General features: G+C 38.2%; 2 protein-coding genes across 2 annotated transcripts; both read left to right on the plus strand.

Moving 5' to 3' along the window:
• Positions 1-580: 580 nt before the first annotated feature.
• On the plus strand, positions 581-13,727 carry LOC133870752 (uncharacterized). Its single transcript, XM_062307958.1, has 9 exons — positions 581-918; positions 1,032-1,153; positions 7,555-7,762; positions 8,290-8,815; positions 8,901-9,152; positions 9,263-9,454; positions 9,542-9,616; positions 9,735-12,236; positions 13,096-13,727. The coding sequence occupies exons 1-9, from the start codon at positions 761-763 to the stop codon at positions 13,399-13,401; spliced, it is 4,341 nt and encodes a 1,446-aa protein (XP_062163942.1). The 5' UTR covers positions 581-760; the 3' UTR covers positions 13,402-13,727.
• A 957-nt stretch (positions 13,728-14,684) lies between these two features.
• Positions 14,685-17,059, plus strand: LOC133870875 (subtilisin-like protease SBT3.11). The gene is made up of 3 exons (XM_062308128.1): positions 14,685-14,996; positions 15,114-15,211; positions 16,821-17,059. The coding sequence occupies exons 1-3, from the start codon at positions 14,800-14,802 to the stop codon at positions 16,892-16,894; spliced, it is 369 nt and encodes a 122-aa protein (XP_062164112.1). The 5' UTR covers positions 14,685-14,799; the 3' UTR covers positions 16,895-17,059.
• The last annotated feature ends 867 nt before the right edge of the window (positions 17,060-17,926 follow it).

A 17,926-nucleotide genomic window follows, 5' to 3' on the forward strand; every position in this document is an offset into this window, starting at 1 on the left:
CAGTAGTCAACGTCACTGCTACTATGCATTCTTTAAAAGTTGACATCTGTCTCAAATGTTACATAAGTTTGCCCTATCAACTATGGGTATGATGTGTAAATGCCACATCAATGCCATGTCATATGTTGGACTACCATTTTTTTTTTTAAAGCTTTAAAAAATGGAAAAAAAAAAAATTGAAAAAAAAAACAAAAAGAGGCCACTCACTAGGCCGGTTTGGGGGTCACCAAACCACCCCTATGGCCCTTGGGGGTAGTTCGGCCACCCCATAAGGCCAAAGAGCGAAAAAAAAAAAAAAAAAAAAAAGGTTCAGGAGGTTTGCCCTTAACAGTCCATCGTCTGACATAACACTGATGTGGCATGTACATGTCATAACTACAACTGAAAAGGTAAACTTATGTGGCATATAGGACATATGTTGACTTTTAAAAGATGTTTAGTGACACTAACGTGAACTATCGTTAATTTTTGGACGAAAGTCCTATCTCCATCTTTTGTCAAAACTAAAATACCATCCGCAATACAAATCGATCAAAAGAAGGCAAAAATTAAAGGAGTTAAACCACGTATTTGGACAAAAACGTATTTAACGCAATAAGCTCCGGTGACTAGTCATCACCGCTCGTCGGTTTACTCGACACGCAAGCACTTGCTTTCAGGCGAGGTTCATTTCCATTGTGGAAGAGAAAGAGACCTCGTACCTCAGCTCATAGCACAGCGTCAGATTAGGAATTGGAAGAAAGCAAAATCGAGAAACCCGATGGTGAAATCGGAGAGAGATCTTCAGTGCCAGTGCGTGGGAAGACTCGAAGTCGTTCGGCCCAAACCCGTGGGCTTCCTCTGCGGTTCTATCCCCGTTCCCACCGACAAATCCTTTCAGGCTTTCAATTCCTCCGCTCTCGTCCCCTCTCACCAAACGTAACTCTCTCTCTCTCTCTCTCTCTCTCTCTCTCTCTCTCTCTCTCTTTCTTTTGGCAGTTGAAATTGTGATTCTTGTGTGATTTCATTTGTTTCTTTTGTTATTGTAAAAGAGTGAGCGCTCCGCGGTACCGGATGCTTCCGACGGAGACAGACCTCAATACGCCTCCGCTTCTCTCGAACTTTCTAGACAAGGTTCTTCCCAATGCCGCCGTGCAGTCCAAGGCCACTGGAGGTGTGTACATTCATTCTTCTTTTGCGTTTTGTAGCCATTTCTAGTGGCTCACTTGAAAAATCCATTCAAGAGTTTCGAATTTGATACTTTCTTTGCCTTTTGGTTTTCGTGATTCCGTGAGATGCATTTGCTTCAAGTTCTATGTTCTTTTTCGCTTGATCTTCTTGCCATTGCACATCGTTCATTTTTTTTTTAATAGGTAAGAAAAGAAATAGTATTAAAAAAAGCGTAAAGGCGTCCCTAAACATACATGGAGTATACAAGAAGGACACCAAAACAGAAGAAAAACAGAAAATAAAGGAAGAACACCCGAAAAAACCCAAAAGACAGAAGAAAGGCTACATTAAACCCCCAACCTCTTGCCTTTAAGCTGGCTAGAACTCACACCCCTAGCATCAAAATTGATCGAGCATTCTAGATTCTTGACCTCTCTTTTCCCTTTTTTCTTACGAGCAGAGACAGTGCTGCTCCTCATCAACTAAAGTCAAGAAATCCAAAAAACCCTTCTCAATCCCTTTGAAAGAAACCTCCATCATGTGAAACCATGGCCTAGCATCTTGCACTCCCCTGAGGTATACAACAACCCCTCCCTCAGGAGCATCCCCTTTCGAAGATTCACCCATGTCAAAGACCCAGGAAGACTACTGGTCCCTCCAAGACATACTAGGTAAAAATTGGAGAGAACACCGATACACTGAGGAGAACGGCCTCGGTGGAAGCAAAACCCACCGAAAAGAGGGAGGGACCCCCCCCAAAATGCCAAACGGATACAAAAAAGCAGGCCCAACACCACCAGACTAGGGCTGGGCAACCAAAACCCCTCCCCCACCTAGCACTGTCGAGGACTGGTCCACTGCCCCTATGGGGGGTCGTTCAATTATCATTTAGAATGCATTTAATCTTAGGATTTTTACATTTGTTGCCTATCCATTGATGCATCTCTGGTTGTCCTAATTTTGGGCTCGCTCACTTAATTGAACATGTTGCCTATTGGGTGCGTGTTGATGTTTACCTTCCTTAAAAGAGTGTATAAACCGATGAGTATCTATGGGTTCATAAACGACAGGAAAACTTCCCACTGCATCCATAAAAAGTTTTCCTTTTTTTTCCCCACGGTTCGTATCCATGCAACTTCAGAACACATGCTAGCGAATATGTGGCTATTGCTAACTTGGATCTTAGTGAGTTGGTCAGTTTTTCAACTAGGGCACAAGGGTAAGAGCAGTTGTATGGTCTAGTTTTAATGTTGAGTTAACTCTTGTTCTTAGATGGTGCCCACTTGCCTTTTTTAGTGCTTATGGAGGGAAAAAAATAACCAGAGCTTTGAGGACGTGGAGAAGACCGCTGAGGAGATTCTATCACCCTTTTATCACACTTTGTATCTTTGGACTACGGCTTACTTGTTTCTCTAGTTAGGCATTTCCATTTGTATACTCCCAGTTTACTAATGGGTGTTTTACGCTTTTGAAGATGTCGAGACTGTAATGGTAGTGTTAAGGAAGCGTGTGCTTAACACGCTATATCTTTGGATAGCGTCCCGTCTTTGCCACCTAGGTGTTTCTACTTTTGTAGACTTTCTAAATTTATTAGCTGTTCCTCCCGTTTAGGGGCACTCTTGTATACTTCCCGTGTATTAGGATTGCGCCCCTCTGCGCTTTTTTATTGAATTTGAAATTACTTATCAAAAAAAAAAAAAAAGATGTTTTGTGTGGACAGAGTCCATAAGTCATACCTCTTTGAGCTACTTCAACTATTACCATATATATTCAAGTTAATTTTCCCCAATGCATTTCAAGCTTAAGCTTACTATTTCCCTGAGACCATACATCTCAGATAGCAACCTCTTTGGTGGGCCACTGGTTCGTTGTTAAAGCTTGACCTGGTTGGGTATTGCCCTTCAAAGGTTGGGTTTGCTCATACTCTTGCAACTTCTTTTGTTACCTATTTAGGGTGGGAAAAGGAAGCTCTTGTTAGAATAATAATTAAATGATTGAATTCGCCATTTTTTATCAGCTTAAACTTTTAAGATAACTAATGATTTAATATGATATCAAAGCGATGCCCTGTATTAGAATTCTAACTCCATAATTAACCTCTCATTTTAGTTAAATATTACACGGGTTGACGGAGAGCTTGAACTCACACATGAGGGTGTGTGTTAGAATATTAATTAAATGATTAAATTCACTATTTTCTGTTAGATGGATAAGTGATGATTTAATAGCTCCAACACAACTATCCAACTCATCACATGGTATCAAAAATCTTGGGCTTGTATGATATTACTTGTAATTAAGATCTTTCCTTAGCATTGGGTTTTCCTACTAGGCTTTTTATCCATTCTTGGTAACCTCATTTCCTCATGATTTGCACCACTCTTCTTTTACCTAAAATCTAGCAAATCAGGATATGTACAGGTGTGTCAGAGGTAGGTGTGGCTCAAAAGAAGCATCTAATCTCTGGAAAGGTGAATGAAGGAAAAAAAAAAACAACAAACAAAAAAGGAAAAGAAACGCAATTGGAGAAAGAGAATTCTCCAAATATTCTTCTAAGAAAATGGGGAACCTGTAGTCTGTAGATATGGTTAATACATGATAAAATGACTTCACTTCAAATTTGTCTCTTGGAAATGATCCAACATATTCTATCCATGTCTCTTTGCCCAGTTGCCCTACTCTGAGAGAATACAACATCTCAAAGAAAGAGTAGGCCAACTCCACTTCTCAATCCTGTGCATGTCTAATAAAGATTATATTCCAGCGAATACTTCCATTTCGGTACAACATGAGATCCGCCACTCAGGTGTCCTTAGAATGTGTAGCACTAAAAAAATCCGGATAAGATATCTTCAATGGTTGATCTCCACACCACACATCCTGCCAAAAACTGACATTTGACACCCACCTCAAATCTAACAAATTTTGAAATTTTTTCCCACCCCTCCTTGTATGTTTCCACACCCACTCCAAATGACCCTATTACCTCCTTGGAACACCAACCTCCCCTTAAACTGTCATATTTAATCTCTATTACCAATCTCCACAATGCCTCACTCTCCGTAGCATAACATCATAGCCATTTACCCAATATGGCTTGATTAAATTGAATCAAGTTTCTAATCTTTAACCCACTTGATTTCATCGGGGTACAAATTCTTGACTAGTTCATTAAATGGAACTTAAACTCGTCATCAATTCCACCCCATAAAAAGTCTCTTTGAATTTTATCAATCCTACTAGCCACACCCATTTGGAATACGGAAAAGAGACAAGAAGTAAGTAGGTAAATTAGACAAAGTGCTTTTTATCAAAGTCAATCTACCTCCCTTAGAGAAATAAAGCAGTTTCCATCCAGCCAACCAACATTCCATTTTTACAATGATGTCATTCCAAATAGATGTAGCCTTGTAAGACGCATCCAAAGGCAAACCCAAGTACTTCATTGGCAAAGACAATACTCTACAACCAAGAATGTGAGCCAATCCTTCTACATCTCCCACTTTGCCAATAGGAACTATATTTGATTTCACCAAATTAATCTTCATCCTAAATTAACTTCAAAACATAAGAAAATGCCTCGCAAAAGTCTGAGTTCAAAATTTGCCGCACAAAAAATCAAGGTATCATCTGCAAACAATAAGTGGGTCACTAACAGTTCTTCATTATTCATTGACCCTACCGAAAATCCAAACAAAAGCCCCCTATTCACTGTAGTAGTCATCATCCTTCTAAACGCCTCCTAACAACCACAAACAATAATGGCGATAACGGGTCTCCTTGTCTCGATCCATGAGAACTACTATAGAAACACAATGCCCTATCCAATCCTGTCATTTTTCTCCCTAAATCCACATATTTTCGACAAATATAACAAAAACTTTCAATTAACATGATTATACACCATTTGGAAAATGGCCTCCTATTTGTATCTTTTGGTGCTTATGGTGGGAAAGAAACAATAGGAGTTTTGAAGACTTGGAAAGATCCTCGGATGAGATCCTCTCTTTGCTCTATCACTCTTTGTATTGTTGGACTTCGGCTTATGTCCATCCTTTGTATATTTCTTTTTCTGACTTTCTCACTTGCTTTTCTATTTCTAGATAGGTGTTTTTCTTGTATACTGCCAGTGTACTAAAGAGCGCCTTACGCTTTTTCTATAAAATTGATCTCTTACCTTTATAAAAAAAAAAAAAAAATGATTATACACCTTCTCCAAATCCAATTTACACAACACGCCTTACACTGTTTTTTTAATAAATTGCAATTACTTATCAAAAAATTTACACAACACTTCTGGTTTCCCTAATCTAATCCGACTATCCATTAGCAACCAACGCTGTATCCAAAATTTGTCTATCTCTTATGAATGCATTATGGGAATTGGATATAATCTTTCCCAAAACTGATTTTAACCTATTTGCCAGGACCTTGGAGATCATTTTATAAACACCACCCACTAAACTAATAGGCTGAAAATCCTTGATTTCCACTGCACCTGCCTTTCTTGGGATAAGGGAAACAAATGTTGCATTAAAACTCTTTTCAAACTTCCTTCAACTATGAAACTCTTTAAAAACTGCCAAGATATCCTCTTTCACAATGTCCCGACACTTCTGGAAAAAAGACTGTGAAAAACCATTAGGATCCGGAGCCTTATCACCATTCAAATCCCTTACCACACTTCCCAATCTCCATTCTCCTCAAAATCCCTTTACAACCAATTCCTCTCATCCACATCAATGGAAAGAAATGAGAGGCCATCCGATTTTGGTCGTCAACTAAATTGTTTAGCATACAACCCCCTATAGAATTGCATTATATGCTCCCTTATCTCTGTAGAGTCGGAAGTCATAGACCATTAATGACTAAAGAGTTCACCAAATTATATCTGATGAGAATTTGCTCACAATGCTGTCCACATCGGCCATGTGTTCATATCTTACTTTTTACATGTGTTTTGGTTATCTGTGTTGCTATTAGTTTTGCATTGTGAGCAGTCTTGTGCAGGCCAAGTAAATGTCAAGATATCATGCCTGCCATCTAAGTTTTGGGGAATTGATCTTTAGCCTCCTTATATCATTCGGTCTAGGAAAATTTGATCTTTGCCTTTTGTGTAGCTATCAGGCTGTATCAGCATCAACTGACCATTTTTCTATATGACACCATCTATTATTTCTTGGGTTACTCATAAAAAAAAAAAAAATTATTTCTTGGGTTTAAACAACTCTAGTGTTTTTTTAACTTCTGACCTTATTGCACCCGTTTCGTACTCTTATCATTGTTATTATTATTTCCCACAAAAAACTCTCAGTTTTTAATTTTTTTTCCAGTTGGAATTCTAGCTGCAAGATATCCTGTGCTTTTTCTCTTTGTTTGTTGGTGCACTTAATCTCAAATGTTTTCCTGACTTAGATACAAGGTTTGCTTGGAGGGGTTGTCTCGCTTGTGTCACTAATATATTCAATTCTTTATCGTCCAAAGATGTTGATTTCTCTGCGCCGCTTTTTAATGATACGACATTATTTATATATAAAAAAAAAGATGCTGATTTTTCTCCCTCTCTATGATTGGGGTTCCACGAGGCATGTCATAGTAGTCATATAGTCATTTGAGCCTGATGCACTTATTTGGAAAATGATCATGGTTTGACATGATTACTGGCAGTTGCTAGTGAGATCATATCAACTTTCAAACTGGAAGTTGTTGAGAAAGCCTAATTTCTCGCATAAACTCCCTTAGCTGAGCCTAGTCTTCCAATAGATGCCCAAGTCCATTTAGACTTAAAAGATCTAGTTTGCCTTATGCTTGAAACTCTGATAGTCCTTTCTGCACAATCTACACCATCAACAGCTTCTGCGTTCTGCATGAAGATGAGAGTCCCACATGAGCTCTAGCTTCTTTGCTGAAACCTTTAGCTCCATAACTTCTTTTTTCCTTTTCTTTTAGTGGGGTCTTCACCTTTGCAAGAGCTAATATTTTCTGAGTGTCTGCGATCTCTAATGTGTGATCTTCATGAGAACTTTTCTTGGAGAATTTGCTGTATTCCCAAACCTAGAACTGAATATTTCTGAATGATGGATACATTCACGCTCTTTGATCAGCAAAGGAGAAGGGATCTCTACCCATTCTTTGTTGCAACTAGTTGTTGGAGTGGTCAATTGAGCAAGGGGCTTACTTAATACTTCTTAAGTTCCCTTCTTTTTTCTTTTTCTTTTTTTTGTTGGGGGGGTGGGGGTTGGCGGCTAGAAGATGGTGTTGAGTCCCTTTTTGAGGTTTCTGTAATGTTGTTAATGATATTATCTGATTTTTGAACTGTCAGGCTAATGTAAATTGCATTAATGCTTTAATATTCTAATTTGCTTCTTTCCTGAATCATTTACATTGATGCTCATACTTGGGCAGATTTACCTTGGGAAGGTGGTGCTGTTACATCAAATCTTTCTAGGAAATGTGAGTCCCTTGCAGTATCTGGTTTGGTTGAGTATGGGGATGAGATAGATGTGATTGCTCCAGCTGACATTCTAAAGCAGATTTTTAAAATGCCATACTCCAAGGCACGATTATCCATTGCAGTACATCGTATAGGACAAACTCTTGTTCTGAATACTGGGTGGGTATTTGTATCTGCTGCTTTATTTGTCATCCTATTAATTTTATCAGGACATGTTTGTTGCAAGGTAATTATATGTGAGAATTGTCAGTGCACGTGTATGATCAAAGTTGGCTATGTGTTTGATGAGATTCCTGTGAATTACAACTTCCTATAGAATTGTCAATAGAGCGTTTATCTTCAAAAAGAAAATGTCATTTATCATGTAAGGGAAAAAAAAATTGGTAATCTTTTTGCTATTATGAAAAACTGACAATGCTGGTCAAAACATCAAATATTTGTCTTTGAAAAATATATAATGATAAAATATAAGACTAGTTTTCTAAGTTGAATTTATTTTTACTAATTATAGTTTATTTGAACTATTCCGTCAATCAAATTTTAAGTACATTTTAGAAAAAAATTGGTCAATTTTGGTGATTCATAGCTCTTGTGAATTAAATTCTCAAGAATCAACTACTGTTGAGCGTTGAGTTTCTGAGAAACAGACAGTTCTCTTGACATCTATTCTATGTTGTGAACTGCAGGCCTGATGTTGAAGAGGGAGAAAAGTTGATTAGAAGACATAAAAATCAATCAAAATCTGTAGATTCGTTATTTCTGAATTTTGCTATGCATTCAGTTAGAATGGAGGCTTGTGATTGTCCTCCAACTCATCAAGTCCCATCACAGGAGCAATCAAACTCTTCTGTTCTTCCTGGAGGAAGTAGAACGCAGTTTATGGGGACATGTGACAGTGTTGTTCAAGATGAAGGATTCAATTGTTGTTCTGAGTACCCTCAAGTTAAACAGGATGGCTTCTTTTGGGGAAATAAGAAGAAGAAGAGAAGTAAAGGGCGTGATCCTGTTCAAAAGGCTTCACAAGTTGGTGAGAAGCAGAGGTGCTCAATGCAAGAGTCTGAAAAACATAGAAGAGTCAGTAATGATGGGTTTCTAAGGGTTTTGTTTTGGCAGTTTCACAATTTCCGTATGCTTTTGGGCAGTGACTTACTTATGTTCAGTAACGAAAAATATGTTGCTGTGAGCTTGCATTTATGGGATGTTACACGACAGGTGTGGGGTGGACTTCTGAAACCTCTTTTTTCCATGTTTGTGTTTTACGCATTTTTTGTTGTGTTCTTCATCCATGTTTTGACAGGTCACTCCATTAACTTGGCTTGAAGCTTGGCTTGACAATGTCATGGCAAGTGTGCCTGAATTGGCCATCTGTTATCATCAGAATGGTGTTGTTCAAGGTTATGAGCTTCTGAAAACAAATGATATATGTCTATTGAAAGGAATCTCTGAGGACGGCACTCCTGCTTTTCATCCTTATGTTGTCCAGCAAAATGGCCTTTCTGTTTTGAGGTTCCTTCAAGAAAACTGCAAGCAGGATCCTGGTGCTTATTGGGTACTGTCATGATTTATATTTACTTTCTTTTAAATGTGAACTGCCTTCTAAGAATCAATGCACTAACCAGGGATATGATGCCCAAAATAGACTGACTTTAATTTCTGCAGCTTTATAAAAGTGCAGGCGAAGATTTAATTCAACTTTTTGATCTCGCTGTTATTCCCAAGACCCATTCTTGCAATGATTGTGATCATGCCTCAAGCTCCCTGCCTTCACTCTTGCATAGGGGACGAAGTGATTCCTTGTATTCATTAGGGATTCTCCTGTACCGAATCGCTCACAGGCTTTCACTTTCATTGGTGTGGAAGGGATATAGCTGTTTTCTTTCATACGTTGTCTTGTAGCCTCTAAGTAGCTCTCACTAATTATTGATAGTTTTTCTGCAGGCTCCTAATAATAGGGCAAGATGTGTGAGGTTCTTTAGAAAATGTTTGGATTTTCTGGATGAGCCAGATCATCTGGTATATTTCTGAAATTACTTTTAACCTAACAGTTGCACTCTTCTTTGTTATTAGTTTCATTAAACTTAGTCAAAGTACTTGATATAATCGTATTTACAAGTAACATTATGCTAAACAGGTTGTACGTGCATTTGCTCATGAACAATTTGCGAGGCTCATTTTAAATTATGATGAAGAGCTGGATTTCACATCTGAATCTCTTCCTGTAGAATGCCAAGTTAAAGTTACTGATGCCGAGGAAGAATCCTCAGACTTTGTAAGTAGTATTTCTGAATCAGCTGTCGATGGAAAGGTCTCCTCTTTAGTTGCAGAGGACAAACCATATGAAGATGGACAAAGTTTTCAGGATTTAGTATCAGATGCTTCTGTCAAGATGACTTTGGAGGCGAATTTATCTGCTTCCAGAAAATTGATAGCTGCAGATGAGACAGAATTAACGGATCCAGGAGGAACTGCGCTAACTTCCAGTGGTGATGAAAACTTTGCAGTGTGCAAGGTGTCTCCAACACCAGTTCAAACTGTCACTGATCCCATTTCTTCTAAGTTAGCTGCAGTACATCATGTTTCTCAGGCTATCAAGTCTCTCAGATGGACGCGACAACTGCAGAGCACTGAACCAGAGCTGGTGGATGAAGGCAGGGAAACTAATGATACACTGTTTTCTGTTTGTGCATGTGGTGATGCTGACTGTATTGAAGTTTGTGACATTCGGGAATGGCTTCCAACATCAAAATTGGACAATAAGTTGTGGAAACTTGTTCTTTTGCTTGGAGAATCTTATTTGGCACTTGGTCAAGCTTATAAGGAGGATGGTCAGTTGCATCAGGCATTGAAGGTTGTAGAATTGGCATGTTCTATTTATGGATCAATGCCTCAGCATCTTGAAGACACGAGGTTCATTTCTTCAATGATCAGTTGCTCATCATTGCAGAAGAAATTCAGTGAAAGAAATGAAAAGACAAGATTATACAGTGCTGGTGTGAAAGATGAGACATCCAGCTCTACAGATGATTCTCTTACTTTTGAGCAATACTCTTCCACTTATCTGTTCTGGGCCAGGGCATGGACATTAGTTGGAGATGTTTATGTTGAGTTCCATATGATAAAAGGTGAAGAGATCTTAATACAGGCTGAGAGGAGATCCACTATTAGAGAGTTGAGAATCTCTTCTGAGGTGGTCAAGGAAGTTAAAAGGCTTAAGAAGCAGCTGGGGCAGAATAGCCAGAATTGCAGTTCATGTTCCTTGGTAAATTGCAGCTGTGAGAATGACAGGGCAAGCAGTGGTAGCAGTGCAAGCAGTAGCAATGCAGATATGCGTGCAGTAGCTTACGGCAGAAAACACACAAAGAAATCGTATGCTAAGAGCACGCCCTACACGCTTTTGGGAGACCTTGAAGATGACCATGTACATAACCAAATGGACAGTAGAAAAAGTTTTGACATTGGGCATCTACAGCACAAGAGAGGTGATGAAAGCCTAAAAGCTTCTTATACTGATAATCTTGGGGGAAACCCTTTGGAGAGAGTGGAGAGTTTTCTGGAGAGGCATGGCACAGGCTCCACAGTGGCTTCTCAAACTGAAATAGCTTCTAGAGAAACACCCAAAGTGAAAGAAAATGGTGGGATATTTAAGTACCTTGGGGGTCCTGTAGTTAGAGATGCAGAGCATAGTCTGTTAGCTGCCCTAAGCTGTTTTGAAGAAGCTAGAAAGGCATTGGGTGGACTTCCATCTGGTTCAGGAGAACTACAATCTGTGGTCAAGAAGAAAGGGTGGGTTTGCAACGAACTGGGTCGTAACCGGCTTGAAAGAAGAGAATTGACCAGAGCTGAAGTTGCTTTTGCAGATGCTATAAATGCATTCAGAGAAGTTTCTGATCACGCAAACATTATATTAATTAACTGTAATTTGGGCCATGGCAGACGAGCATTGGCTGAAGAGATGGTATCAAAGATCGAAGATCTCAAAATACATGCACTCTTCCGTAATGCATACAACCAAGCATTGGAGACTGCGAAACTAGAATATAGTGAATCACTGAGATATTATGGAGCAGCAAAGTCGGAACTAAATTTTGTTGCTGAAGGGGCTGACTCTGTGACAAGCAGCTTGAGGAATGAGGTATGTACACAATTTGCCCATACATATCTGAGGCTTGGCATGCTCTTGGCTAAAGAAGATGCAACTGCTGAAGTTTATGAAAATGGAGCCTTGGAAGATAAATGTGTAAATTATACCAGTCCTAGTGACAGAAGAGCAAGGAAAGAGTCGAGAAAGCATGAGATTTCAGCCAATGATGCCATACGGGAGGCATTGTCTGTGTATGAATCGCTCGGTGAATTGCGTAAACAGGAGGCTGCATATGCTTATTTCCAGCTGGCTTGCTACCAAAGGGATTGTTGTTTGAAGTTTTTGGAGTCAGATCATAAGAAAAGCAACTTATCTAAAGGGGAAAACAACATTCTCCAACGGGTCAAGCAGTATGCTTCCTTGGCCGAGAGAAACTGGCAAAGAGCCATGGACTTTTATGGCCCACAAACTCATCCCACCATGTACCTGACTATTCTCATGGAGAGATCAGCACTTTCATTAAGCCTTTCAGGCCTTCTACACTCAAATGCGGTATGTTCTTGGACTTGTTTGTTTCTGGTAAATGGAAAACTTAATAGGCTTATTTGTTTCTGGTTAAAGGAGAGCCTAGTATTCCTATCTTTCCCTTTCTGAATGCACTCAACTTTTTGCATAATGGTTATACATGTTATTCATATGGCTACTAAAAAATGTAGTAAGACACCAAAATTTATTCCTTGTCACAATTAGAATTATTTGATCAGGCTATGCTAGGTCATCCCCCCTACCAAAAACAAAATGGCAAAGCCCTTAGGCCTCTGCTCAGTGTTGGGTAGTAAAGGGATAGGATTGCATGGTGGTAAGTCTTACTCACTAAAGGAAAAACTTAATTGTGAAACTTTTAGAAAGCTCAAATTTGCCTTCAAAATGAATTAATCATCTTACAATACTTTTTCTGTTATTTAAATGACTATTTTGCAAATAATTTTCTGATGTAGAGGGGAATATGGTGTTTAGATCTATTTTGCCTTGCACTATTAAAGTTACAAATAATTTGAGATAGTGCTCAGCATTTTATACACAAATCTTTTGCAGTTCCATCGTAGGCCGATGTGAATGCATACTTTTTTGTACTTGGCTTTTTCATTACCTCATCATCATCAACATATTAAAAATAAGCATCATTTACATTATTATTGGATGAGATTCAATAAACTTCATGTAACCAAGGAATCAATTCTTGTTGTTTGGCAACATTGTTGTGGGCTGTTGTCTCAGTTTTAGACCTTTCGTTATGTATCAGCAACTCATTGGCTTGCCGCATAAATGAATTATTATGTCATGGTCTGTGTAGCACTGTTTACATTCTCTCCGGTTGTTGAGAGATTAAAATATTGCATTTATTCTTTAGATGCTGGAATCCGCTCTATCTCGCATGCTTGAAGGACGTCACATATCAGAAAAAGATTCGGACTCTTTCAGAACCAACTATCCTGAGATACATGCAAAATTTTGGAGACAGTTGCAGATGCTTTTGAAGAAAATGTTGGCCGTAACAACTTCAGCAAGTGCAAACAAGTCTTCTCCCGTCTCTCAACCAAATCAAGTATCCAACAAGGCTGGAGATGCTGGAAAGCTAAGGGAGCTTTACAAAATGTCTCTGAAGTCCACTGATATGAGTGAATTGCATGCTATGCACGCACTGTGGACATCATAATCAAAAACATGCCTCTACAGTTGCTGTTTTTAAATATTTTGCATCTTAGGTAGAAAGTGCACGTGGTTATGTATAGTCAAATATTAGTTATACCAAATATAGTGTAGGATACTCTTTTTGGATTGTCTATTTAACAGAGAGGAAGATTCTGAAGATGACATGAATAACACTTTCGGGTATCCATTTTGATTCTGAGACTTCAGGATTATACAGGATTTTGATTCTCAATACCGTCGACTTTTCCTGTTTGAATTTGCTTGGAAGGTTCAGGACCAATGTATATTTGAAGAGCTTGTTCCATTTTCTTCCTCTTACCTTATTGATCATGTGGTATTGTTTTTGCACTCTTGCTCCCGTAATCATAAAATCATCTCGTGGTTTTCAATATCATTTTGCAGGTATTTGCTGTGGGGTTTTACTTAAATTTGGAAAGCCGGGTCAGGTACAAGATCAAATTTTAAAGAGTAATAATTATCGTGCTTCAAGATTCAGCTTGAAGATGCAGGGAAACGCCCTTTGTTGAGTGATCTTGTATATGAAAGGAAATGTGATTCATTCCTGTTAAGAATGCTGGCAGGTATTACCTAGGAACTCGAAACTCGAAAGCATAAAAATGTCAAAGCCCTAAAATGCTATGCTTTATATCTTAAGCTTTAGAATTAAACACATTTTAGAAGAACATATATTAGTAGAAACAAGTGTACATAAAACAGGACAGTTAGCTGTTTCGATTAATCCTTAGGGTTAAATTAAAAAAGGGTATATGATTTTCATGTTTATCGAAACATTTCTCGGATTTTATTAAGTGGTAAAATTGGTTTTTGGGGCTATTTGAGTTGAGAGAAATGATACTATTACTACTACTTATATATCAAATGGTTGATTTAAAAAAAAATAAAAAATTAAATTATTGGTGTTGTACAAGAGTTGTAAAGGTGTCATATATTTCTTCCGTTAAAGATATATGTACAACAAGACGTTTACAACTTCTGTACAATTTTTGTACAACTTTAACAATTTTTTTTTTAAAATTAACAATTAGATGTGTTTTTTACATGTGGGTCCTACATATCCAATAGTTATTTTTTAAAAAAAAAAATAAAAATTGTTGGAGTTGTAAACATATCATATCTCCTGCACAAGCTTATTTTTATTTAGCAAAATAAAATCTCATTTTTATTTAGCAAAATAAAATAAATTATGAAAGATTAGTTTATTTTTATTTAAACCATATCATATGCCCATTTAAGTTAAAAAAAGGATTTTCCAAAACGTTAAAAAATCAGAGAAAGAAGGCGGGGCAGGCCAAGCCAAGGCAGCCTCGCGAAACAAAAAGCGGAGACCTCAAAGGGCCAATTCCCCTTCAAACTTAATTCTTAAGGCATCGTAAAAATACGCATGGGTCTGCAAACGAGAAAAATCTTTTCATTTCTGTTGCTGATATCGCTCGCAATGGCCGAATCTACTCCGGCTGCCAAACCCCTGGATTCATCTTCGTCATCATCGGCGACGGTGCAGATCGTCTACACCGAGAGGCCCCAGGACGAGGAACCCGAGGCCTTCCACATCCGCACCCTCACCGCCGTCCTCGGCAGGTCCACCTCCTCTCTCTCTCTCTCTCTCTCCCCCTCTCTAGAAACTACTAGAAATGGAAATGATTTCCAATTCTATTGCCATGCATGTTGATTTTTGTTGTATTTTGGTATGGATAGTGACAAGGCTGCGAGGGAGGCTCTGGTGTATAGCTACAAGACCGCCGCTAGTGGGTTCTCCGCTAGGCTCACCCCGGACCAGGTTTCCGAGATTTCAAGTATGACCCTTTTCGTATTTGTTTGTAATTAATTTCCATGGTTGCATTTGGCTAACTTTTTTCATGCATTCCTAGGGCTCTATTTGATTGCGGTCCACTTTTGAATTGAATTATTATTTTTTTTTTTTGTCGCCGAAATTGGATCTTAATTAATGGAAACGAACGAATATTATTATTTAATTTCCCTTACAACCAAATCGTAAGCTTCTCGTTCGGTATAGTGCTATAGCAGGGTTGTGCACAATGACTTGCCATTGTTGCTGATGTTCTATTTTTACGTGCTTTCAGTTGTTTATCGAGCATAAGAATGCAAAAGATTGGAGTTCTGCTATTTAAAATGGTTTTGCGAGGTTGTACTTGAGACTTTTTTCTGCTGATTATGTTCAAAAAGATTAGCCCAAAGTGTGGAAAGTGTTGTAAGTAGCTAGAATGAATTAGTCCACACAATGGCTTGCGGTTATTTGTCTCTCATCCATGTTCTGTGTCGGGTACTTGTGCTTCGCCTAGATGGTTTAATATCTTGCAGTGTCCATCTAGAATGGAATCTGATTAGATCTCATCATTTATTTTGGCTCAAAAGATAGTAACTGATGTGGGGTTTACAGTACTTGAGCTCTCTTAGTTTTTGCCTGCCATCCGTGGTCTCTATTTCCCATGCTTTGTTGTTCTTGTCTCACTTCATTATTACATGACTTGAGCTCCATGGCTAATACATTGTCTTATATTTGGTTGGTCGCCATTTATTGATACTTTATTGGAATCTGACATGGTACAAGAATCAATTGTTTTAGGTGTCTTATGGTCGATTGGTTGGGCTTGTTAGTGAGTTTTATTTGTTATAGGTTTGGTGTAATTTGCAAACCTGGGCACCATTCCCCGTGGAGGGTGGGGGTGGGGGTAATAGGAACTGAACTTTAGACCTCATGCTCTTCTACAAATGTATCTATTACACTCTTGTGATTGCTTTGTAGTCTCGCGCATGTATTTTCACTAGACTCTTTCACTTTATTTTGATGCCCTCTCGTGGTTTTATGCATATGAAAATCATAAAGCTTGTGGTGGTATTATCTTTGACTATGGTATGGATGTCCATTATTTTTGCTCCCCCATCTCCCTTTTCTTATTGGGTTTCCACAACATTTAGGACTCGTATGCTCTTTTTTCTTTTTCTTTTTCTTTTTCTTTCTTCTTTTAATGGCCATTTTGTCTTCTTGTATAATTTCGTTTACTACCCTGTTTCTATACTTAACAAAGTTGTGCTCTCAAATGCTATTCTGAGCAAAATAATTATTTTGTATTTTTTAAATTTTCGACAATCCATTGATTATAGAATTTAGTTTTGTGCTAGACTCCAACCGGCAATCCTATCTTGATAATCTTTTAAGGTATAGTTTATGAAGTGATTGTGTTCTTTAAAGTCTGACTTTCTGTTATATTCTTACATAAATGCATCACTCTGGCTCGTGTTATTACAGATCTTTTCTGCATCTTGTAGTTTATATATTACATTTTCTCGTGGTGCTCATCAAACACACTCATACGAAGAAATACTTATGCTCTCCATAATTATTTAATAACTTATACATATGTATTTTTTTTTTCTTGGCAGAACAACCAGGTGTTCTTCAGGTTGTCCCAAGCCGTACATTGCAGCTGCATTCAGGACCTGGGAGGCTGCAGTAAAGGATGTGAAACAGCTATAGTATATATTTTTCAAACAGCTTTCTCATGTATAAACCAGTTTGCCCTATGTGCTATGTGGCATAGGACCTTTTACCTAAATAAGGTTTACCTTATGGATCTGAGCTACATATAAATTTCCTCTTATGGAGTACTTACTTCTTGGTATATATGGCGTGTAAAATCAAGTTGTTCTGGTGTTCCTTAATCCTGAAGTTCACCAAGGGCTATATCAGAACCGAATTCGAGACCTATGTTTTGCCGTTTTACTTATTTTTGGGAAATCATTCATTATCTCTTAGCCTCTGCAATAGTCGAAAGCAAAAGTTCTTCTATTGTATGGGATATAATATTTTGGTTTGGCTCATTTAAGTATACGAGCTCAAGTGTATGACTCCAGAGTGAAATTATACTAAAAGCTCTAGCACCCTCAAGTATTTTTCATGACTCGAAGCATTGGAATTTACAGCAATTAGTTGCTCAAATTGCTAGTATTTTGGACAGTTAATGTGAGAAAGTATATATAAGATTTGTCTCAAATAAATTTTGAGTTGCTCGGCCATCTAAGCAAGTGGATCTTATATATATTCTTTCACATTAGTTGGTCAAATATATACTCTGTCACTAGCAATTTGAGCAGTCACTTGCAATGGATCTCAATATGCAAAATTTATGATCATTATCTTTCCCAGTATGAGCATTGAGATTTCCTCCAATAAAAATCTCTCTCCTCTAAAACAAGTTTTATTACAAAATTTTATCTCATATCCTCCTAATTTCGATGATTTCCTCTTTATGAATATTTTATAAACAATTATTCCCCCCCCCCCAACCCCCTCTCTCTCTCCCTCCCCTCCCTCCCTGCCTCTCTCTCTCTCTCTCTCCATTCCTGTCCTTCTCAAATTTGGATCCTCTCCATTTGAAATGGAGAGGATCCTCTTCCATCCTTCTCTATATGCCACAACTCCACAAACTAATGTTTGCATGCTCGATTTCTCTCTCCATTCCTGTCCTTCTCAAATTTGGATTCTCTCC

Source organism: Alnus glutinosa, chromosome 6, assembly GCF_958979055.1.
Source record: "Alnus glutinosa chromosome 6, dhAlnGlut1.1, whole genome shotgun sequence".
Lineage (NCBI taxonomy): Eukaryota > Viridiplantae > Streptophyta > Magnoliopsida > Fagales > Betulaceae > Alnus > Alnus glutinosa.